Below are 20,535 nucleotides of genomic sequence, written 5' to 3' on the forward strand. Positions count from 1 at the left end.
CTGATAACTTTACTGTCACAATTTATGTGAATGAAATGATTGTTTTGAAATATTCATATCATCCAGTATGGGTGATTTTTTTTATCCTTGTTAGATGCTAATTAATCTGAAGCTTTCTTTTGTGTAGGATAATTTAAATGTTATTCAAATTTTTAATATCACTTTTTTTTTTTTTTTGTTTTTTTGTTCTCTTTTAAATTGATTCTATAGCATATTACATTGCCTAATGGCATCAATTTAAATTTTCTAGGACTGCTAAGGAGCAGAATTTCCTTCTTTCCATCAAGTTTTTCCGGGATTTACACACATCAATTTTAGAATGCTATGTACCAGAATATGCGAAGAAAAAAAAAAGACTGGTAATGGTAATGTTTACAAAAAGTATGGAAATCCCCGGAAAACTTGATGGAGTATTAGAATGAATGAATGAAGTTGAAAAATAGACTATAATAATTTCTAAGGATAAAATATGTTGCATATTTGGGAATTCTCGAATTTGTCACATATTTGAGAATTCTCGAATATCAGTACTGATATTGTTGTAGAGTTTAAAAATTTATTTATAATCTGCACTTTTATTTTATTTTATTTTATTTTTTTTTTTTTTTTATAAATGCTCATCCAATATTCCATTTTGACATGTCGTAATTCATTAAAAATGTCAGAACAAAACATCTCTTCGTTCCATTTGTTTTGTGTTCATCACTCGTGACAAGGGGCATGACAGTCATGAAAGGTGACATATTAATACGTGGTTGTTTCATTACATTTTGGCTGTAATCATTCAAACGAAGAAGCCTCTCCAACTGTCATTTTGTAAATTAAAAAGAAGGATGACAAACTGATGAATTTTTTTTTTTTTTTTTTCCTGAGGACTTGAATGATGCATGAATACTTCAACCTATTTTAATACATAGTATATTTTTTCAAATAAACCGAAATATGCACTCACAACTTGTTCTTTTTTTTTTTTATAAAGCATAGAAAGTTAAAGTAGAAAGCGAAATTGTTTTTAAGTAACAAGTAAGGAATAAATTTAAAATTTGAGCTTATTGGAATTGCTAACAGTTAGTTCAATCATTCATTTCTTCCTTGTCGTATTTCAACTTCTATAGCTTTAGCTTTAGCTTGAAGTGAAGCGGAATTCGAGCTCATTTGATGTTTGTTGTAAAGTGAGAGCAACTGCTACTTTTCTTGCTGTTCCACCTTTTTCATCTTCATTTCTCCTTTCCCACTTTTGCACGAATTGTCTTATGTAGTAGCATTGTTTATCATTCGTTGATTTCTATAACATTTGTTGAAAATTTCAAACCTTAAGTTTTAGATTTTTGCTTTTTCATCATAACAAAATGTCTACTTATAGTGTAGTTTTAGTCTGTTATATATAATTTTTCATTTCGATTTATTATCAAAATTATTTTAATCGTTCTAAATTTGATTTATTTATTTATTTATTTCATTTAGTCAGATTTTGTTTTTTGTTTAATCAAAATTTTATTTTATATTACTAATCAATAAGCTATAAGCTTGTTTAACCTAATGATATTATATTACATTGTATTATTATTGAGTGATATATGCAAAAATGCGATGAAATGTAGGAAAGTATTGAAATGTTGAAGATGAAGAAAGATGAATATAAATAAATGATTACTGAAATGAAGATTTGGATACTTTTAGTTTGTAAAATATATCCTACACTATGCTATCTAATTTTTAATTATCAATGATAAAAGAAAATATTTGCATATAGAATGTCAATCTGTAAAAACTTATACCATAGAGTTAAACTGTTCAGTTGTAAGATTATCGATATGATTTTATTATCGTCAATTTTGCTTTCACTAAATTTAACTAAGACAAAGCGTTTGTATATTTTTAGGTAATGATAAAATATTTTTGCTTTATTTCCTGCACTATAATGTGAAATGATTTTTGGAATTTTAATTTTCATTTCTTATGAATTAAGAGAATTTAATTTATTTTTGATCTTCTGAATAAAAAAAAAAAAATTAATGTGTTAGTAGTTTAATATTTTCCTCGAATACCTAATTTACACTTATCAATTTGTCATTTTTGTTTGTCAACTATTCTTGGCATTTAATAACTTCTTAGCCTAACTGAATGCAATTTTTATTTGGACATTTCTTATTTGTTTTGCATGGCCAAGCTAGATCGGAATGAAAAAAACTATAAACTTTTTGAGTATTGGGACTCAGAGTTAGCCTTGTATATATGTTTCTCTCTGTTGATACATCGAGAGATATAGCATGCTTTAGAAAACATAGAAAGATTAATTAGTTTTGTTCCATTCGATATATTGAATATGCCCCAAATATTTAATGTTGTTTTTCTTGAATTTCTTTTTTTGTGTTAAAACAATGACATTTATATCTTTTTGTGTTTATTTTGAACCTTTAGCTGTTATCCTTTCATTTTATACTACTTTTCATGATGACTTGGATGACTTGTATAACTTACTATTTGACAAGGATGATATTCAATAATAATCATAATAATATAAATTATGTTTCAAGTTTTGCAGCTCTGGTGATAGTTTGATATTGAAATGTTTTTTTTGATTTTGATGATGACATTTCCAATAATTAATAATAGCGATAGATAGAGTGAATAATATTTGTCATATGATTGAATGATAATCACTACCTTCAACCTTTTCATTTGCATACTATCAATTATTTGTGAATAATAAATAACGGTTGACATATGCTAAATGACAATGACAATTATGAATAGGTGTGTATTGTTAACTAATCTGATGTTATATCATTTCATTTATTAATGTGAACAAGCTACTTTTTTTAAAAAAAAAAAGAAACATGAATAATAGAAATGCTATCTATGCTTTGTTCAAATAACCCATCCATGTATAAAAGATTGAAAGTTTCCGCTTCGATAAATAGATACTTATCATGCAGATTACAGCAGAACAGAATTTCTCTTTTTTTCCCTCTCTCTCCCTCTCTCTCTCTCTCTCCCTCTCTCTCTCTCTCTCCCTCTCTCTCTCTCTCCCTCTCTCTCTCTCTCCTTCTCTCTGTCCCTGTGTATAAATCTTTCCGTTTATTCTTCTGCGACAAGGTTAATTTGATTATTTACGCAGCATTAACATAAAGCGATTAACGATTAATCAAGAGCTAAAGTGGTAGGTAGCACTAGCAGTTTTAATATATCCATGTATCTATCTATCTATCTATCTATCCATATTGCGATAATAGTATATTTTTTTATTTACTTCTCTTTTCTGTCATTTTTTTTTTTTTTTTTTTTTTTGAAGTAATTTCTTCTTCATTACAAACTTGTTTTTTAGCATCTTTTTCACAAATCTTTTCTTCATCACTAAAATGAAAAGAGGAAGAAGGTTACATGAATTCTTTTATTCCACTGTAGGCAATGAAATAAAATAAGATGAAGTATATATATATATATATGTTTCAATATTTTTTTGCACCACAAAATTCAATTTCATAGATATATCAATTTGTAATTTTTAAAATGAATTGTTAAGTGATAGGATTTGTTAAATTCGTTTTGTATTATTTGCATTTCTCATTCATTTACTAATATACCATTTCTAAAATTATTCAATTGTTCCTCTTCAATAATATATTGCATTCGAATTAAATAATCAACAAATAAATAAATAAATGGTTTTTAGGTTGTTAACTCAGATTTATCGATTAAGCTTCCATACTGGATTAAAAAGCTTAACATTTTGTAAAAAAAAATAAAGCTATTAATTATGTGATATGAATAATACCTGCTGCATAGTTTCGAAGCTTTTTCAAACTTTATTTGTATTTTTATTTTATGATGCCTTATATATTTTTATGTTTATTTTACTTTTTTTTTTCTTTTTTTTTTACTAATTTTATTTTACTAATCTTCTTTACTAATTTTTTTTTTTTTTTTTTTTTTCAGCGAGAAAAGATGTTAGCCAATTTTGTTGGAATTGCTTTTTACACCTACTAACAGTGGTTGGTTGACCTTAGGAGGAAATCTTGAATGGAAAAGTACATTAGAAGGATTTGCACTGGTTTTATTAGTAAGATGTATGCTTATTAAATTACAAAAAAAAAAAAAAAATTACATTTATGCTCTCTTTGACTTATCCATTCAAAGATAGAAAGGAACACGTCACGTCATCTGTTCTCAATTTTTAAATCGAAAAAAAAAATTTTTTCTTACATATTTTTCAAACAAACCAGCTGTTCAAATTTTTCAAGACACATCATTGCTACTCTTTGAAGATTCTTCCTACTTTAAACAGTTCAGATTAAGTTATGAAATTTCAGTTCCTTGTAGGAGTTGTAATCATTAATTTAATTGTCTGATGGATGACATCATTGAGTGTATCAAAAGTGACCGATGTATTTGACTCGTTAACCGTTTTCTTTTCTTTTCTTTTCATCTCATTGGTTAGATGTAATAGCTTAGTTTAATATTTATTTTAGTTTTGCTGGTATTTGTGATACAATTTTTATTGCCCTTCAACTAAGTTTATAATTTTAAACATTCCACATTTCCTGGCACTTAGCAAGCAAGAATTTCCGGAGTTACAGGAAGCATTTTGTGTTTGGTGCACATCGCTAATAAATGGATCTATTCTCTCTGGGCTTTTAAATTCTTTTCAATTTAATTTGAAAATCTGTACAATATGAAATGTCTAATATATTATCAGTAATTGATTATATCTTACTGAATTAGTTTACAGGACGGAAAAATGATTGAAATTTTTTAGTATCAAACACTGCTTTCTATATTTAGCTACTATTTTATTTCTTCCATAATTTCCATAATCGAAATTGTCTGATCATTAGACGAGGGATAGTGAATTTTAAATGATTTAAAAAAAAAAAAAAAAATATTGTCTGATTAGCGTCAATAATTTAAAAATTCGAATGTTATATGAAAAAAAAAAAAAAAAAAAAAAAAACGCAAAAGCAATATTAATTGGTGAAAAATCGGCAAAATTTTGTTTGCATTGCATTAATTCTATTTAAGGTGACAAAAAAAAAAAAACTGGTACATTTAATTTGAATTTTTTAAACTTCACTTATAATATTTAAATTACATCAGGAATTTCCGGTAAAATAGAATCTATTTCTTTCAGTCATTTGTATATTCCTCTTTTTGCCTCTTTTGCTATACATTTTCTTCCAAAACCAAATCATGAATGTTTTGTTGATAGCATCTGATCGTTAAAAGAAAAAAAGAAGAAGGAAGACTTGTCATTTATATAAAACTCGTTAACCCTTTTTTTTTTTCTTGTTTAAATTTTTTCTTTTTTTTTTTTTTTTTTTGTTTTTAGTTGTTTCAGTAGGGTAGTAGTATATTCAAGATTCCTTTCTTGTTCTCCTTTCAGATTACAAAAACTTTCAAGCGAACATCAAGAGGATAGATTTTTTCTTTCTTAACATGATAATGATGATGGTGGTGATAGTAATGTTATTATTATGAGATAGCTATTAATTTCAAATATCCTTTTTTTTTTTTTTTTTGCTTTTTTAATTCTCTAAAATTAACATGGAAATTTCAGTAAAGAAAGGTAAAATTTTCAGTGGCTTTTTTATTCATATATGTATGTATTTATGGAAATATTGTTTACTTTATTTTCATTTTCATCTTTTTATTTATTTATTTATTTATTTATTTTTTTTTTTTGAGTAATAAAATCCACACTAACTACTACTTTATCTGTCCCTGCGTGAAAAAAAAAAAAAAAAAAAATTTTTAAAGCTTTTCAAAGAAATTAGCAGCAGCCGTAATGTACTGAAATTCCAGATGTTTTAATATATTGTGATATCATATTGATGAGAAAGATTTCTTAAGGTAGCAAAAATAAATTTTTCATTTTTCAACAATTTTAAATCTTTTTTACTTCTCACTTTCTTTCAGAAGTTTTTTTTTTTTTTTTTCGTTTTTTCCTTTTCCAATGGAATGTTTTTTCGTTTTTTTTTTTTTTCTTTAAAGTGAGTGTCATTTGAAAATGTTTGATTTTGAGTCTTTAAAATAAACGCAACAACTCATTTATTTCTGCTAATTTTAGAATTTTTCTGTCTTTTTTTTTTTTTTCATTTTGATTTGTTTTAAAATACAAAACACTTGCTTAGAAGTCTACTACAATAGTTTTGATATTCTTTCATTTTGATCAATGCTAGTAAATTTCAACTTTTTATTCTTTCAACAGAAGTAGAATAAAGAGAAAGAATAGAAAGAGAGTTAATGATGAAGAAGAGGTTAAACGAAAACGTAAAAGATGTCACTGGTGATTGCGCTGTGATCTTTTGCTGACCTTGACTTTGTTGAGGTTCACGTCTCCCTATTTTTCTCTCCTTTTTTTTTTTTTTTGTACCAACTTTGATGAATGTATTTTAAATTTGATTTTTACACTTTAGCATCTGATTTGTTGATAAAATGAAACTTTTATTTAATTTTTTTAATTTATACCATGCCAATACCAATGAAGTAAATAGGACAGACAAATTCAATAAATAAAAAAAGTACACGTGTCCTTACCTAATGTAATAATTCTGCTATTTCAACAATTGAACTATCATTTTGTTTAATCAGATATTAATTTTATTTGTTCTTACCTTATTCGATATTCGTTTTTCTAATGATAATTTAAAAAAAAAAAAAAACCGATTAAAATGACGACGGATAAAAAAAGCTCTTATATATTTTTTCTTTTTTAGACAGCGACAAACGAAACTGTAAATTCGCTAGTCCTGATTAATGAATGATATGTGCATATAAACAATGGAAAACGTATGTTTATTCTTTTTTTTATTTGATAAAATTTTATTGATTTTAAGAAAAATTTTGCAAACATTAAGCAATTACACCAATAACTTTTTTTTTTCGAAATTTTGAAACATAGAGAGCTTAAGCAGATATGAATAACAGATAATAGATAAGACTAAATTACATTATCATTTCAGTTGATAAGAATACTCAACTTGGATTGTCTAAATTTGATCCCCTTTAAGACTAAATTACATTATCATTTCAGTTGGTAAGAATACTCAACTTGGATTGTCTAAATTTGATCCCCTTTAAGACTAAATTACATTATCATTTCAGTTGATAAGAATACTCAACTTGGATTGTCTAAATTTGATCCCCTTTAAGACTAAATTACATTATCATTTCAGTTGATAAGAATACTCAACTTGGATTGTCTAAATTTGATCCCCTTATATATATATATATATATATACATAGCATTAATATTGTTAATGTCAATTAGTTATTTTATCGTTCATTTCGGATTAGCTATTTGATACGTTCAATTAATCATTTAGTCTCTGAAAAAATTTTATTGAATGATTATCTTAGGATAGGAAAATTTGTTTAGATAAAAAGATAATAATAGTACTATTTTTTGTTTTTTGAAAACAAAAATGAGCATCTGTACTGAATATTTTTTCAAATATTAAAGCAAATTGCACCATCGCCTGCCTATATTATTCTTCCATAAATTTTTGCACATATTGGCTGCAAATAATTCCTCATTTCATTTGTTATGCTTTTTTTTTTTTTTTTTTTCCTATTTTCAACTTACATCATTTTATTTTTATAATCAAAAACTTTTTGAATTTATCTAATAATTTAGTCATGATTGCATTTCTCATTATCTATTCTAAGATAAGATATATATTGATAGCTTGAATTACAGTGGCCAGGTGTTTAAATGCATGAGAAATAAAAAGATTTAGTTAAGCTATTTGTTTATTTGTCTTAGTTTTGAGCCTGGAAAAAGGAATGAAGTGAAATTAATTTCATAAAAAGAATGGAATGTTCAAATTACTATTTATTTCAGGATAAGAAATATGATAAGATGAAATATAGAAAGAATTATAGAATTATAGTTCAATGTTTATAACTTGATAATTGATAATAATGAAAATGATAATAATAATAATAATAATAATAATAATAATAATAATAATAATAATAATAACAATAATAATTGGGAGAGGATTGTTTTAATAGAAAATTACGATTTCGTTCTTAATTCTATGAGAATAAATGGCAGCATTTTACATTGCTTTTATGCTCGTTGCATTTGCACTGCACTTTAATTCTGTGAAGTGTATATTTTCAGAGCTATAACAAACTGTAATTGATTTTCTTCTTCTTTTATGAAATAACGCGCTTTGCAGTTTTAACATAAAATATAAATTAAAATTATATTCAATAAAATAAAATTGATAAAAAAGATGGTTGTGTTGCGAGTGGTAGAGAGATAGAAGATATTTCATTATTCATAGGAAACAATTGGATTATACTTCTTGTAACATTCAATTGTCATAGTGATAGACATGGAATAAAGCATATATATGTGTTTATGTTTTTGAGTAAGATGAAACATACTAAATTGTGTGTTGCATTTACAAAATGATTATTTTCATAAAGGGAATACATCTTTTCATGCAATATAAGGAAAATTTTTTTTTTTTGGTTATTGCATCAGTATGAAATTTTTTCCGCCCAACAAAACAGGGAAGAAAGACAGGTGAGTCAACGTAAAATCAATTTTAAAAGCAAGAAGTGAACGAGATGTTAAATTAAAATTGAAATTTTGGGTATGCTGAATCACGCTGTGAAGTGTTAAAAAACTTTTGCAAATGTTACAACAAATCAAACTTATTAGCTCTTTTTGTCTATTGCTGCTGCTATGTGGTGCGAAGGAGATACCTATACTTTCAAGCATTTAAATATTGTAAAAAGTTAAATGGATTTCACACCATTAACTACATTACATAAGCTTACATTTTGCTACAGAAAAAAGCAAGCAGTGCGTTTTAATTTATGATAATAACGATTACTGGTAATTATAATATTAACAAACAAGTGTTTTCTTTCTTTTTTTTTTTTTTTTTCTCCATCATAATCTTTAGTAATATATCAGTTTTATTTTCTATTCCTTAATTTAATATTGGCTCTGTTGGTATTTTGCAGGGGCACCTACCCTCAACAAACACGCCAATCTCACCGCATGCGCAATCAGAATCATCAAACGCCCCCGCAACAAATGGTAAGCCTAATTACTTACATAATATATTAACAAATTTAATAACTTACTGCGCGCTATTTGCTTCTATCTTTTTCTATTGCTATTACTACTGCTCCTAAAACTATCATTATCATTATCATCACAAAAGCTCATTATAATTGTTTCATTTGCATTGATAATTTGTGTCATTACTGTAATTGTTGACGACATAAAGTTAAACTCAAAACCAGTTAAAGTTTCAAAAATTTATCAAATATTAAACTGTAACAAGAGAAGAAAAGGGAAGGAAAATGTCGAATAGTAAGAAAAGGAGGGACAAATGAGTAAGTCTCCTTCTACGAAATATCATGAAACAGTTTAATATATTGGAAATGTAGTCTTCGTGAAGAATCATTTTAGACAAAATGTTTTGAGACAAATCTTCTATCAGCTGTCATATCACATGTGAAAAGAAAAAATTTTTTTAAAGAGTGTTATGAGCCAATTTTCATTAAATATGTTGATGAAGAAAGGACCAGTCTGATCAGAATTGATCATAAAGAAAAAATGAAGTATTTTAATTGATTATAATTCGAATATTTGATTTTTTAGCTGATCAATGCCTAATCTTCAGTGCCTTCCTCCATACATCTGTAGACAGCACTTTGTGTTTGAAAACCGTTGCTATTTGGATGTTACGTTTAGCTAAAAAATAAATATATAGCATTAAAAAAATATCTATTATAAACAATTCTTTTTTTTTTTTTTTTTTTTAAGAGAAAAATATTTATTTTGAATTTTTCATGAATTAGTTTTATATTTTAATTCAGGGAAATTGAGCGGTGGTAGCAAAACGCAGTATACGTATGAATATTTGGCTCAGTTACTGAAAGACAAGAAACAGCTGGAAGCATTCCCTAATGTTTTCCATCATCTCGATCGTCTCGCTGAAGAAGGTTCTTCTATTTTATTTTATTTAGAAGAAATAGCCGTATAATGTAAATCTGTAATATTTATGAAATAGCAGTCGATGTTATTTCAAACGTTTTGGCTTGGTTTTTTTTTTTTTTTTTTTTTCAAATCTGAGAGAATGCTTTTATATTTGATAGAAAGTAATCCTACTGAAAGTCCTGATTCTAAAAGTGACTTTTTTTTTTTTTGGAAAATTCAGCATTTCAATTACAAATTTTTTATACAGAAATCAGCAGAGTTCGAGTATCGTTATTTCAATTCGAGTTTGCAAAGGATGCAATGTCAAATTTACCAGAACCAGAGGGTGACGTTACCACCATGACGGAAAAAATATTTGTTCCTGTGAAGGAACATCCAGATGTAAGTGTTTAAGTCAAACTCATAAACAATACACTGCTTTTCCTTATTAATTTTTATGTGTTTTTTATACATGTATTTGAGTTGACTGAAAGTTTCATTATAACAATGGCTTACTTTCTAAAGAAGTATGATCTTTAATCAGTAATAAGGTAAAGTAAAAATAAAAAAATAAAAATGATTTATCGGTTCATTTCGGCGGCATGCGACCGTATTCGATTTTCAGTTACAGATGGATAAAATGCTGTATTGAATGATAATCGGATATATTTTGTTGTTAAAAAAAAATCCTCATTTTTTACAATATTTGAAGCGAAATTTCAATGGCATAAAAAAAAATTCTTTAGTTGCTATTATTGTTTTTTTTTTTTTTTTTTTAATTCATAAGTTCTTTTCAGTATAATTTTGTCGGAAGGATACTGGGTCCACGTGGTATGACAGCGAAACAACTAGAACAAGAAACTGGCTGTAAAATAATGGTACGTGGCAAGGGTTCAATGCGCGATAAAGCTAAGGTTTGAACTTCTTGTTATGTCTAATCTCTTAGATTAGTAATTTCATGTTTCAGCTTCTAAAATTTCATAAAATTGTATTCATAAATATATATTTTATCTACATCTAAATTTCAAGAATTTCGTATCTTGAATTTGCAGGAAGAAGCAAACCGCGGAAAACCTAACTGGGAACATTTATCAGAAGAGTTACATGTTTTGATACAGTGTGAAGACACACCTAATCGTGCATTGTTAAAATTAAAACGAGCTGCAGCTGAAGTAAAAAAGTTACTTGTGCCTTCGGTGAGTTCATTTCCTCTGGAAATAATATGTTATCTTGAATGTGCTTTAAACTTTCGATATAAGAATAATGGTATCGTTTAATATTGGTACCAAGTATTCTTGAATATGTTTGTGCTTTCTTTAGCTTGAATTTTTCAATTGAAACCTCTTTGTGATTCAGTTATATTAACAATGACTAGCTGTAGATATTCCTCTCGTTATTTTGAATTGTTCAAATTAAATCAATGGGAATACACTTAACATGATTTTTTAAATCATTTCATAAATGATATCATTAGAGCTTTCTCAACTGATCGTTTTTGTAGTCAGACGATGATGAGCTAAAGCGTAAACAGCTGATGGAATTAGCGATCATTAATGGAACTTATCGATCTGGAACTGTTAATCAAACAGCTGCTGCGCAAGCTGCAGCTGCGGCTGCAGTTAACAAAAATTCATTGGCTGCTTTACAAGCTCGTCTGATGGCACCGCTACCTCTTGCTGCTACACAGGTGATTTCATGAATTTCTTGTAAATATTTTACAATAAGCAATTTGTAGTAGTGCTTTTTTTTTTTAATAATTATCATCCTTATCTTTATTTGTAGTTGCATAAATGGCCTTTTTTAGCCGAATAATCTCCGATCACCTGGTTTAACTGGAGCACCAATTATTCTGTCGCCTTCACGTGGTGCTGCACCTACTGCTGCAACCGCAGCAGCCGCAGCTCTTGCAGCACAATTGCAAGCAGTAGCAAATCAGCAACAAAATGTTGCAGCTGCATTCACACAACAAGGACCAGCTGCTGTAGCTACATTGCCAGCACAGCTACTGCAGAATCCAGCATTAGCGCAAAATGAGTATGGTCAACTGTACCTCAGGTAAGTTATTCAGTAATAACTTATGTGGTAGATGTACTGAGGTCGTTCTCTTACCTTTAATGCATCATGTTGATTTGCTTTTCGGATGTTACTATACTGTAATCGTGTGCAATCTTTGAAAAGAATTTAGCAATTTTTAACTTATTTCAATATTTTCAGCTCGTTATCATATGATCCGTCGGGTGCAGCAGGTTATGGAGCACCGGTAAGCAGCACTGCCGCAACCCTTCAAGCTCAAGCTCAAGCGCAAGCACAACAGCAACAGCAGCAGCAATATGCAGCTGCGGCTGCGGCTGCCATGCTTGGTGCCAATGCATATATCGGCGATTATACATCAGTCGATATATCGCATGCCGGTCAGTAAATTGTTTTTTAACTGAGAAATCAGGAAAATGAGCTTTGATATCCTGAATGGATGTTAACGTTTATCATTAATAAGCTTTAAGTGTAATGGAAAGGGATAATTGTTAACGCTTGAACGGAATTTGAATGAAATTTATTTGAAATCATTAAAATTTAAGCTGTATAGAACGAGGAAAAAAATATTAATCTGAAGTCAGAGCAGTGACAAGATTAAGATTTAAAGCTGATCGATAAAATCTATTATTTTATCGATCAGTTCTTGCTAGTTAATTAAGTTGAAGAGATGACGATCTTTCACATAATCCAATTTTTTTTTTTTTTTTTACAAATTTTTACTCGATTGTATTTAAAAAAATTATCTTTTTGAAGTGCTTTATTTAGTTCCTTTCATCTCATATTCTGTCCGTTTCGGATTTTTCTCTTAATGTTATTGTTTTTGTTATTAGTAACAGATCTCAACTTTTCTGAGACATATCCTACAGGTTTTTTTTTTTTCTGAAATTTTTATTGTATTTCGAGATCTGATATTGTTTCTTCACCTATTTCTTTTGATCTCTTATACTCATAGATGAAAAGTATCCATAGATGAAAGCGGCCTATATTGGATTTTATAATTGTTCAGATTTAAAGTGCTTGTGATAAGTATGTCGAATGAACAAGCTTTATTAAAGATATGCTATAAAACATAGGATATCTTAATTTTATTCAATCTTTCATAAGTATTAACAACAGTTTTTCCAATTTCGCGGATAATTTATTTATTGATATTAGTGGAATATATTATAGCAGAGAAATTATTAACAAATATAAACATACAGATGGGTAAATGTCTACTGATCTGTAAATAATTAGTTCTCATTTTAGCGCTTGATCTCACTGGTACTGACATACTCACTTCAATCTTTTTTTTTGTTTACTAAGTTACTTATTTACTTATTCTCACTTATACGAGGTACCAGTTTGCTGGCTTCACTTTTTCACCCAATAGTAACACTCATATTCACTTTATACCATAGCACTGATTTGGTCATATCTTTATTACGAAGTTAAGTTAGGTTTCCAAGAATGGAAGGAAAGGAAGTGGTGATTCTCATGTGATTTTAAAAGTAAATTATAACAGTATATTTAAGGAAATGAAGTGGATTTTTAGTTTAGTTAATCCAAGATGATAAAAGGCAACAGGACAGAATATGTGACATTTAGAAGTTAGATTTGCATCTTATTGTTTCAGAAATAATTTTAGATGGAATTGGTATAGAAGATTTAGTATTCACCTTTCCTCTCATCTCCACTCTTTTCCTACTATTGTTTTTGTTTAATCAAAGGCCCTAACATAGTAAGCTTTAGGGAATCAACCCTTAACTTCTTATTCATTATCATTTAACCAAAATTAACCAGAAAGATTTTTGCAGAAGTTATTGTTTATAGGTGCAATGCTGTGTAATCAACGACGTGTGCTTGGTCAGTCCAGGGACCATCCATATGGTAGTGGAAAGTCAGCCACTTCATAAAATTTCTCACTTCAAACAAAACTTACTTCTTCTTTACCACAAAAAAAAAGCAAAAAAAAAAAAAAAAAAAAACAAACAAAGTACCAACCAACACGGTTTGTTTTCAACTCTCTGTCATTTGAAGTAACCTGTAGAAGAAAGAAAGCTTATCACAAAATGTCATCTGAAATAGTTGGCTAGCGCTGATTGCACGTGATAAAATTTTGTGTTTACATCTTACTGTTAACGTATTCTTTTCCAACAAATACTATTTTAACTTGTATGAGCACATCTGGGTCATTTTTGTGTTACTTCGATTTGTTTTACTTTATGTTTGAAATTTAGATGGATGAGAAATTATTTCATATCTTTTTTGATTTGAATACTTCTAAATCTAAAATATTAGTAGACAGTTTGCTTAGTCCTAGATGTGCCGTTGTGCTAATATATGGCAGAAGTGTATTTTATGGCAGAAGCAACATTGTCGCAACTGCCCTCTTATGCATCTTATAATAAAATTACCACCATAAAATTACAACAACTAACAACCTCATATCCCTTACAGGATTGTTGTTTTGGATCAGGTATTTTTCTGGGTTATATGCTTAAACATTATTTCAGTCTTCTAGTAACTACAGCTACAACTACTACTACTACTACTACTATTACTACTAGTATTGCTTTTACTGCTACTATTATCATTGTTCGTACTGATTTGTCGTGTAGCGCTTTCACTAAGTGCCTTAACTTTATTATTTTTTGTTAGCATAATTTCCACTTTTTTTTTTTTTTTTTGAATCTTCACATCTGCTGGGTTTAATTCCATTGTTCAGTTCTTTTATTTTTAGATTTTTGTTTTATGAATTTAAACTTTGTTGCAATTTTAGCTCATGCTTTTTCAGTTTTGCTAAGTTTTTATTGTATAAGGTGATTGATGTGGTTTATCATCAAGTTCTGTATTTCACATTAATCTAATTCATGATCCAGAAAAATCGCTTTTTAATGAAGTGTCATGACATTGTAAAGAATCAATTTCCGGACTTGCTTCTATCATGGATTTGTTGGTTCCATAATTTTAAATTTAATTAAAATTATGAAAAGCGGTTTGTGTGCATATCTTTTATCCAATAGCTTTTATCAAGCTTCATTGCTAACATTCCAAATCAAAATGCATGTTTAGTTTTTACATTTCCTTCTCCGTTGGGATGATGATTTTGTTAGGAGCAAAGTGGGAAGATCCGGAAACTCGCGTAATCTTATAATTTTCATAATGTATTATTATTTTTTGTTGTAACAATCATGAATTGAAATCCATCTTTAAATTCAGACTCTTAGCTTCAAATTGTTCAAAATTATTTTTTTTTTTTTTTTTTAGCTCTATTGCTGACAAAATACACTTCAATTATTAGTTTAGAAGAGCAAGAAAAGTAGCTTAAAAAAAGTAAGTCAAAAATAAGTCTTTATTAGCAACCTTATGCTTCTTTATTAACGTCGTATATCAACTATATTTTGAATTAATTCATTTATTTATTGATCAATATTACTACTTGAGTATTCATGTTTACAGTAGTCTAAACAAGGTTAACTTACTCAAATTCTTAGTTTCTTGGCTTCACCTATTCCTCAGACCATAATTTTCTTCTCTTTAGTCTTTATAATTTCTTTTAGGGATGAAAAATTTGATAGGCTAGATTCATTTATATGTATCATAAGAATTGGTTAAACAAATTTAAGTTTAGATAGAGAATTTTCAGTTTAAACGAATGAACTTTTTTAGATTTTTTTTTTTTTTTTAAATGATAATGAATATCTATAAGCATAATGAATTAGCAGTAACTGTATATTTTCTCTTTTTTATTTGCTTAATGTATATATATATAAATGTTGAGGAAATTGGTGCCCAAAATTTTTGTTTTTCACATTTTTTACTCTTATATTCCTTTTCTCTCCTATCTATCTAAATTGTTGTTTGTTTGTTTTTTTTTTTTTTTTTTTTCCTTTTTTGTAGTCTCTCTTCAAAAATGCCTTGAAGTGCCTGCGGATCCGATAGTAAGTATCCCATGAAAGAAAGAATTTTTGCTTCCTTTCTACCTTCCTTCCTTCCTTCTCTCTCTCTTCAACAATTCATTTTAATATCAATATTTGCAATAAATTGATAGATATTTCAATTTACGAAACTCTAATAAAACAATCAAATATTAAAATCTATTAAAAAAGTATGATTTGAAAAAAGAATTCATTTCGTTTGAAGGAATCCGTTGGAACTATCTACTTACTTCTCCATCTCATTAACTCTTCAAAAAAGTTCTAATTTTAATTAACAATATACTATGCTTATTTTGATTTTCAGTATTTTCTCTTCAATTTCTATTTATCATTGTCATTTTATATGCTTGTGCTTTGTTTGCTTATTAAGTCTTACTGTCCACAATTGTTTTAATCATTAATTATCATATTTGCACACCTTGATCGCTGTTATGCGTGAAACCTCCTTGGGTGTTTTTCATCAGTTTTTTTTTTTTTTCTTTTTTCCTCTTTTTTGTTATATATGTTTTTCTTTCTGTGCCTTTTAAAAGATGCACTCTTTGTATTTTGAGTTTTTTTTTTTCCCCATTGTTCAATTGTTTTTTGTATTAAAATTTGCCTTGATCAATGAATTTTACTTAATTTTTTTTTTGAATTCTAATTTTTTTTTTTTTAGTGGAAATAATAAAAATTGTCATAGAAATTTTTTCTTCTTTCTTGTTTACAGTTCCGTTACAGAAAATTACAGTTATAATTGAAAGAATACACTTACCCGAATTTCTTCTACAAAACTTTTATATCCAAAGAATATTTGCCAAGACTTTTTCCTCAAATTCCGTCATAATATATTTTACAGATCCATTATTTCTATGCAGATAACATTTTGTAGGAAATGTATCACAACCAGCTAAGTTATTTAATAACTTAGTTGATAATTAATTAATTTTTGAAATGTTACTGAGAGATGAAGACGATTTCTCAATTTATACCTTTTTTTTTTTCAAATTTTACTTTCTAAGATACAAAACTACACTTAGAACTTCGTAACCCTAGTAACTGGACTGTTTTGTTTTCCAGATATGCTAAATTTGCAAATCAGTTAAACCATAAGTTATTCTATATTTCAAAATAACAAAGAATATCATATGTAAAATTCTTATTTTAATTTGAAAAAAAAAAAAAAAGGAAAAACTTAGATTTTATTGCTGTTTTAAAATTGAACTTAAAAAATTTACTTATATTTCTTTTACAATATCCACTCAATAGTGCATAAGAAGGCAAAATAATTGTTTGACCTAAAAATTTTCTGTGACACTGATAAAGATAAAGAAATGAAAAGAAAAGTGATAGCATTGAGAATTTAAAAATTTATGATCGTAAAACGAATTTGCTTGAACTGATAGAATCTGCTATAACCAACATTCATCTATAAAGAAGCTTAGCAGTTATTATTCATAGATTGATTGGTTTGTTGTTGTTCGAAAAGCGATGGTTGAATAAGAGAAATGAGATTATGGATTATTTCAAATCAATATATGCAAATTAGTCAGCAATAGAAAAAGTTAAAGTTACTAATGTGGAAATAAAAGTAGTTCAAAATAGCAAATAATTTAGTAATTCCGATAAGTATCCAAAGAAGTCTCCTTAAAATGAGAAGAACAATTTATATTTTTAGAAAGATTTAGAATTAGCAGAAAAAATTAAAATTTCATCAATAATTCGATTTCAATTACATATTACTGATAAAAATATGGATGAGCAATTTACCATTGCACAATCATTTTACTTTCTTTTTTTTGAGCTTGGAAAGTGTTTAAATTGAGAAGAAAATATACAATTCAATCCTGTTAGTAATATATGATTCCGGACAATATGTGATCATAGAAATGCTTGGGACGAATATATCAGTTTAATGAAGACAAAGCTTACCTATTGTGGTAATATAATATCAGTGATAAGTGATCTATCACAAATGTACAAAAAAGCATATCAGTTTCATTAGACAAAGCTTAGCTATTGTGATAATATAATATCAGTGATAAGTGATCTATCACAAATGTACAAAAAAGCATATCAGTTTCATTAGATAAAGCTTACCTATTGTGATAATGCGATATCAGTGATAAGTGATCTATCACAAATGTACAAAAAAGCATATCAGTTTCATTAGATAAAGCTTACCTATTGTGATAATGCGATATCAGTGATAAGTTATCATAAATGTACAAAACTATGAACAATAAGAAAAGCACATTACAGGTACAAAGAATGCTATCAAAAGTATTATTAAGTATAGAACTAGTAGCAAAAAAAAAAAAAACTTCTTAGTTCTACAAAAGTATAAAATTGCTTACTTTAGAACTATGAATATTTACTCTGAAGAATTTCGAATAGAATAATAAGTAACATCTGATATCAACTGTATATATACATACAAAATGTTAATTTTATAATTAAATTTTATACTATCATAGATTTTTAAAATTAACACAAAAAGTGCGTTAACTACAAATGTAACTAATTTTTCCTTCGATATTTTAAAGCATTTCAGCTGAATAATAAATTCGACCAAATTGCCAACATTGCTAATAATTTGAGTTTTTGAGTTACTGTGTGAAAATCAAAATGTTTTATAAAATATTGAAATAACCAAAATAAATTCATAATTCAGAAATTTTGAGCATAAATATTATTTCATTTCGAATATTTTTCAAAAACAAAAACAAAAAAAAAAAATTGACAAAACATTTCAGTACGTAATATGATGAATCATTTCATCCAACCGATCATTTTTTCAATATTAGAAACTTCCAGCATTTCAAATATTGTATCTTCCAATTTCACAATCCCTTTTTTGTTTTTAATTTAAAACATAATTTGTTGAAATGTATTTAGAAATCATATGATGAACAATCATTTTACTTCATTCTTATTATTTGTTGAAGAAATTATAATTGTAAATTCTTTGTTTCTGAGAATTATACTTAATTGTAAACAGATTTTCCTATTGTTCTATTAGCTCGCTGAATTACAAAAAAAAGAAAGGAAAACTCTCATGCCATGCTTATACTTTTGTAAACAACCACTATATAAAGGATGAGATTCTTCCAGTCACAACATTTGCACGGGCAGTGATGGGTAACGACGTGACGGGCATCCCGTGGGTTGGGTAGAGGTTAGATATCGGTTGAAATGGTTGCGGGCATAAGCATTGCGGCAGTATGGGCGAGTGAGTTGGAGAGGTTTGCTTTGGCAAAAGTTGGGCAGAGGATCACGTTTTTGGTTGGCAAAGCTTGGAGAAACGAATCTCTGCGGGTAGGTAGACTATGAGCTGATTGGGCAAGGGTTGGGCGGTGAGTTGGTAGGGCTTCCGAACTTCACGAATCGTCCAAGGTATGAATTCATGTGGCGGATCTGTCTAATGGGTAAATTGGTCGGATGAGCTAATTGGAAATTTTAAAGCATTCAGACGAATGGAGTGGCTTGAAATCAGGACCGGAATTGATGGTTCACACACGGATTTCAGGGCAAACAGTGAATGGCAGTTTCCGTAAAAACTGCGGTTTGTAAGGTTTCTCGACACGAAGAGGTTGTCAACCAAGATTTCCTGGTGTAATAATAGCTCTGATTACTAAAATGTTGAAGATTTAAGCCGCTTGTCTAAGTCGTAAGGTTTTTTTTTCATTAAATCGCTAAAGTTTTATGAAGCTATCTATCAGGTTAAATTTGAGGTTATTTCAGGATCGGCAGGTGTGTGCAGAAGGTTTTTTGGAAATGAGTTAATTGTAAAGAGTACCATGCATCATTAGTGAGTGCAACATTCTAATTTTGCAAATGTAACTTTTTTTTTTCCAGCCCAAAAATCGGTGTATTCCTGTCAAGTAACATCAAGGTAGCAACATCAAGGTACATGATTTCAAGATTGCTTTATTGATAAAACAAATTCATGCGAAGATTGTTGCAATTGGGGAGGTCTTCGAATATCAGAAATTATGCAAAAACCTGACTGAAAAGGTCTGCTATCTCGGAATACTTGCAGGAAGTTAACATCGTCGGATCGCAAGAACAACAGGATAAGCTAAATCGCCTGCCATCCCTCCCAGTATGTTAAAGTTACTTGGAATTTTTTTTTAGTTTACTTGAGTCTCGGGAAATTGTGTTATAAGTGTGGCACTCTAACGCGCTTTGGGGAACAGGAAATTTAATTTACACACACTTGCCGATTCCTGAAAATCTCGACGGAAATCGCTTATTAACATCGAGACCAGTGCAATTGCCATTTCGGTAAGTGATCAGTAATCTATGACATGTATGTATCGTCAGTTTTCCAGATTTTATCCATCATTCAAGCTTTTTGTCATGAATAGTACTCAGCAGTTCCGCGTGACGGTGCAATCATAAGTGATATGATCCGTGGTCATTCCTAATCGATGGATCGAGTTCGGATGGCCAGTCGAGTGTAGGGTTGGTTGCCGGGTGGTCGAGCAATCAAATGACTGGTGTTGGTCGGATAATCGAGAAGTCGAGATCGAGTGACCAAGCAATCCGAAAATTGATCCTATGGCGAGAGTGAATATGTGATCCTAGTGAATACAATCATTCATGTTCAAGTTAAATATTTTGCAAGAGAAGTTCAAACGCACAATAAAATGT

At 28.5% G+C, this 20,535-nt stretch overlaps 2 protein-coding genes across 3 annotated transcripts; both read left to right on the forward strand.

Annotated features, from left to right (window-relative positions):
• Positions 1–6,780: 6,780 nt before the first annotated feature.
• On the forward strand, positions 6,781–13,878 carry Bma-asd-2 (the record flags this gene model as incomplete). The annotated part of the gene is made up of 10 exons (XM_043079624.1): positions 6,781–6,789; positions 8,986–9,061; positions 9,850–9,975; positions 10,218–10,351; positions 10,747–10,863; positions 11,002–11,145; positions 11,451–11,636; positions 11,754–12,004; positions 12,164–12,360; positions 13,796–13,878. 10 exons carry the CDS (start codon positions 6,781–6,783, stop codon positions 13,876–13,878), a joined length of 1,323 nt encoding a protein of 440 aa, XP_042935558.1.
• A 5,196-nt stretch (positions 13,879–19,074) lies between these two features.
• Positions 19,075–20,283, forward strand: Bm17594 (Uncharacterized protein; the record flags this gene model as incomplete). 2 transcript variants are annotated; one of them, XM_043079625.1, is made up of 5 exons in its annotated part: positions 19,075–19,201; positions 19,352–19,444; positions 19,624–19,645; positions 19,738–19,788; positions 20,214–20,283. In XM_043079625.1, 5 exons carry the CDS (start codon positions 19,075–19,077, stop codon positions 20,281–20,283), a joined length of 363 nt encoding a protein of 120 aa, XP_042935559.1. The 2 variants fall into 2 exon arrangements, with proteins under 2 accessions (XP_042935559.1, XP_042935560.1); XM_043079626.1 differs by lacking the exons at positions 19,624–19,645; positions 19,738–19,788; positions 20,214–20,283 and having other exon boundaries at positions 19,352–19,452.
• Positions 20,284–20,535: the final 252 nt, after the last annotated feature.

This window comes from Brugia malayi (assembly GCF_000002995.4).
Source record: "Brugia malayi strain FR3 genome assembly, contig: Bm_v4_Chr3_scaffold_001, whole genome shotgun sequence".
NCBI lineage: Eukaryota > Metazoa > Nematoda > Chromadorea > Rhabditida > Onchocercidae > Brugia > Brugia malayi.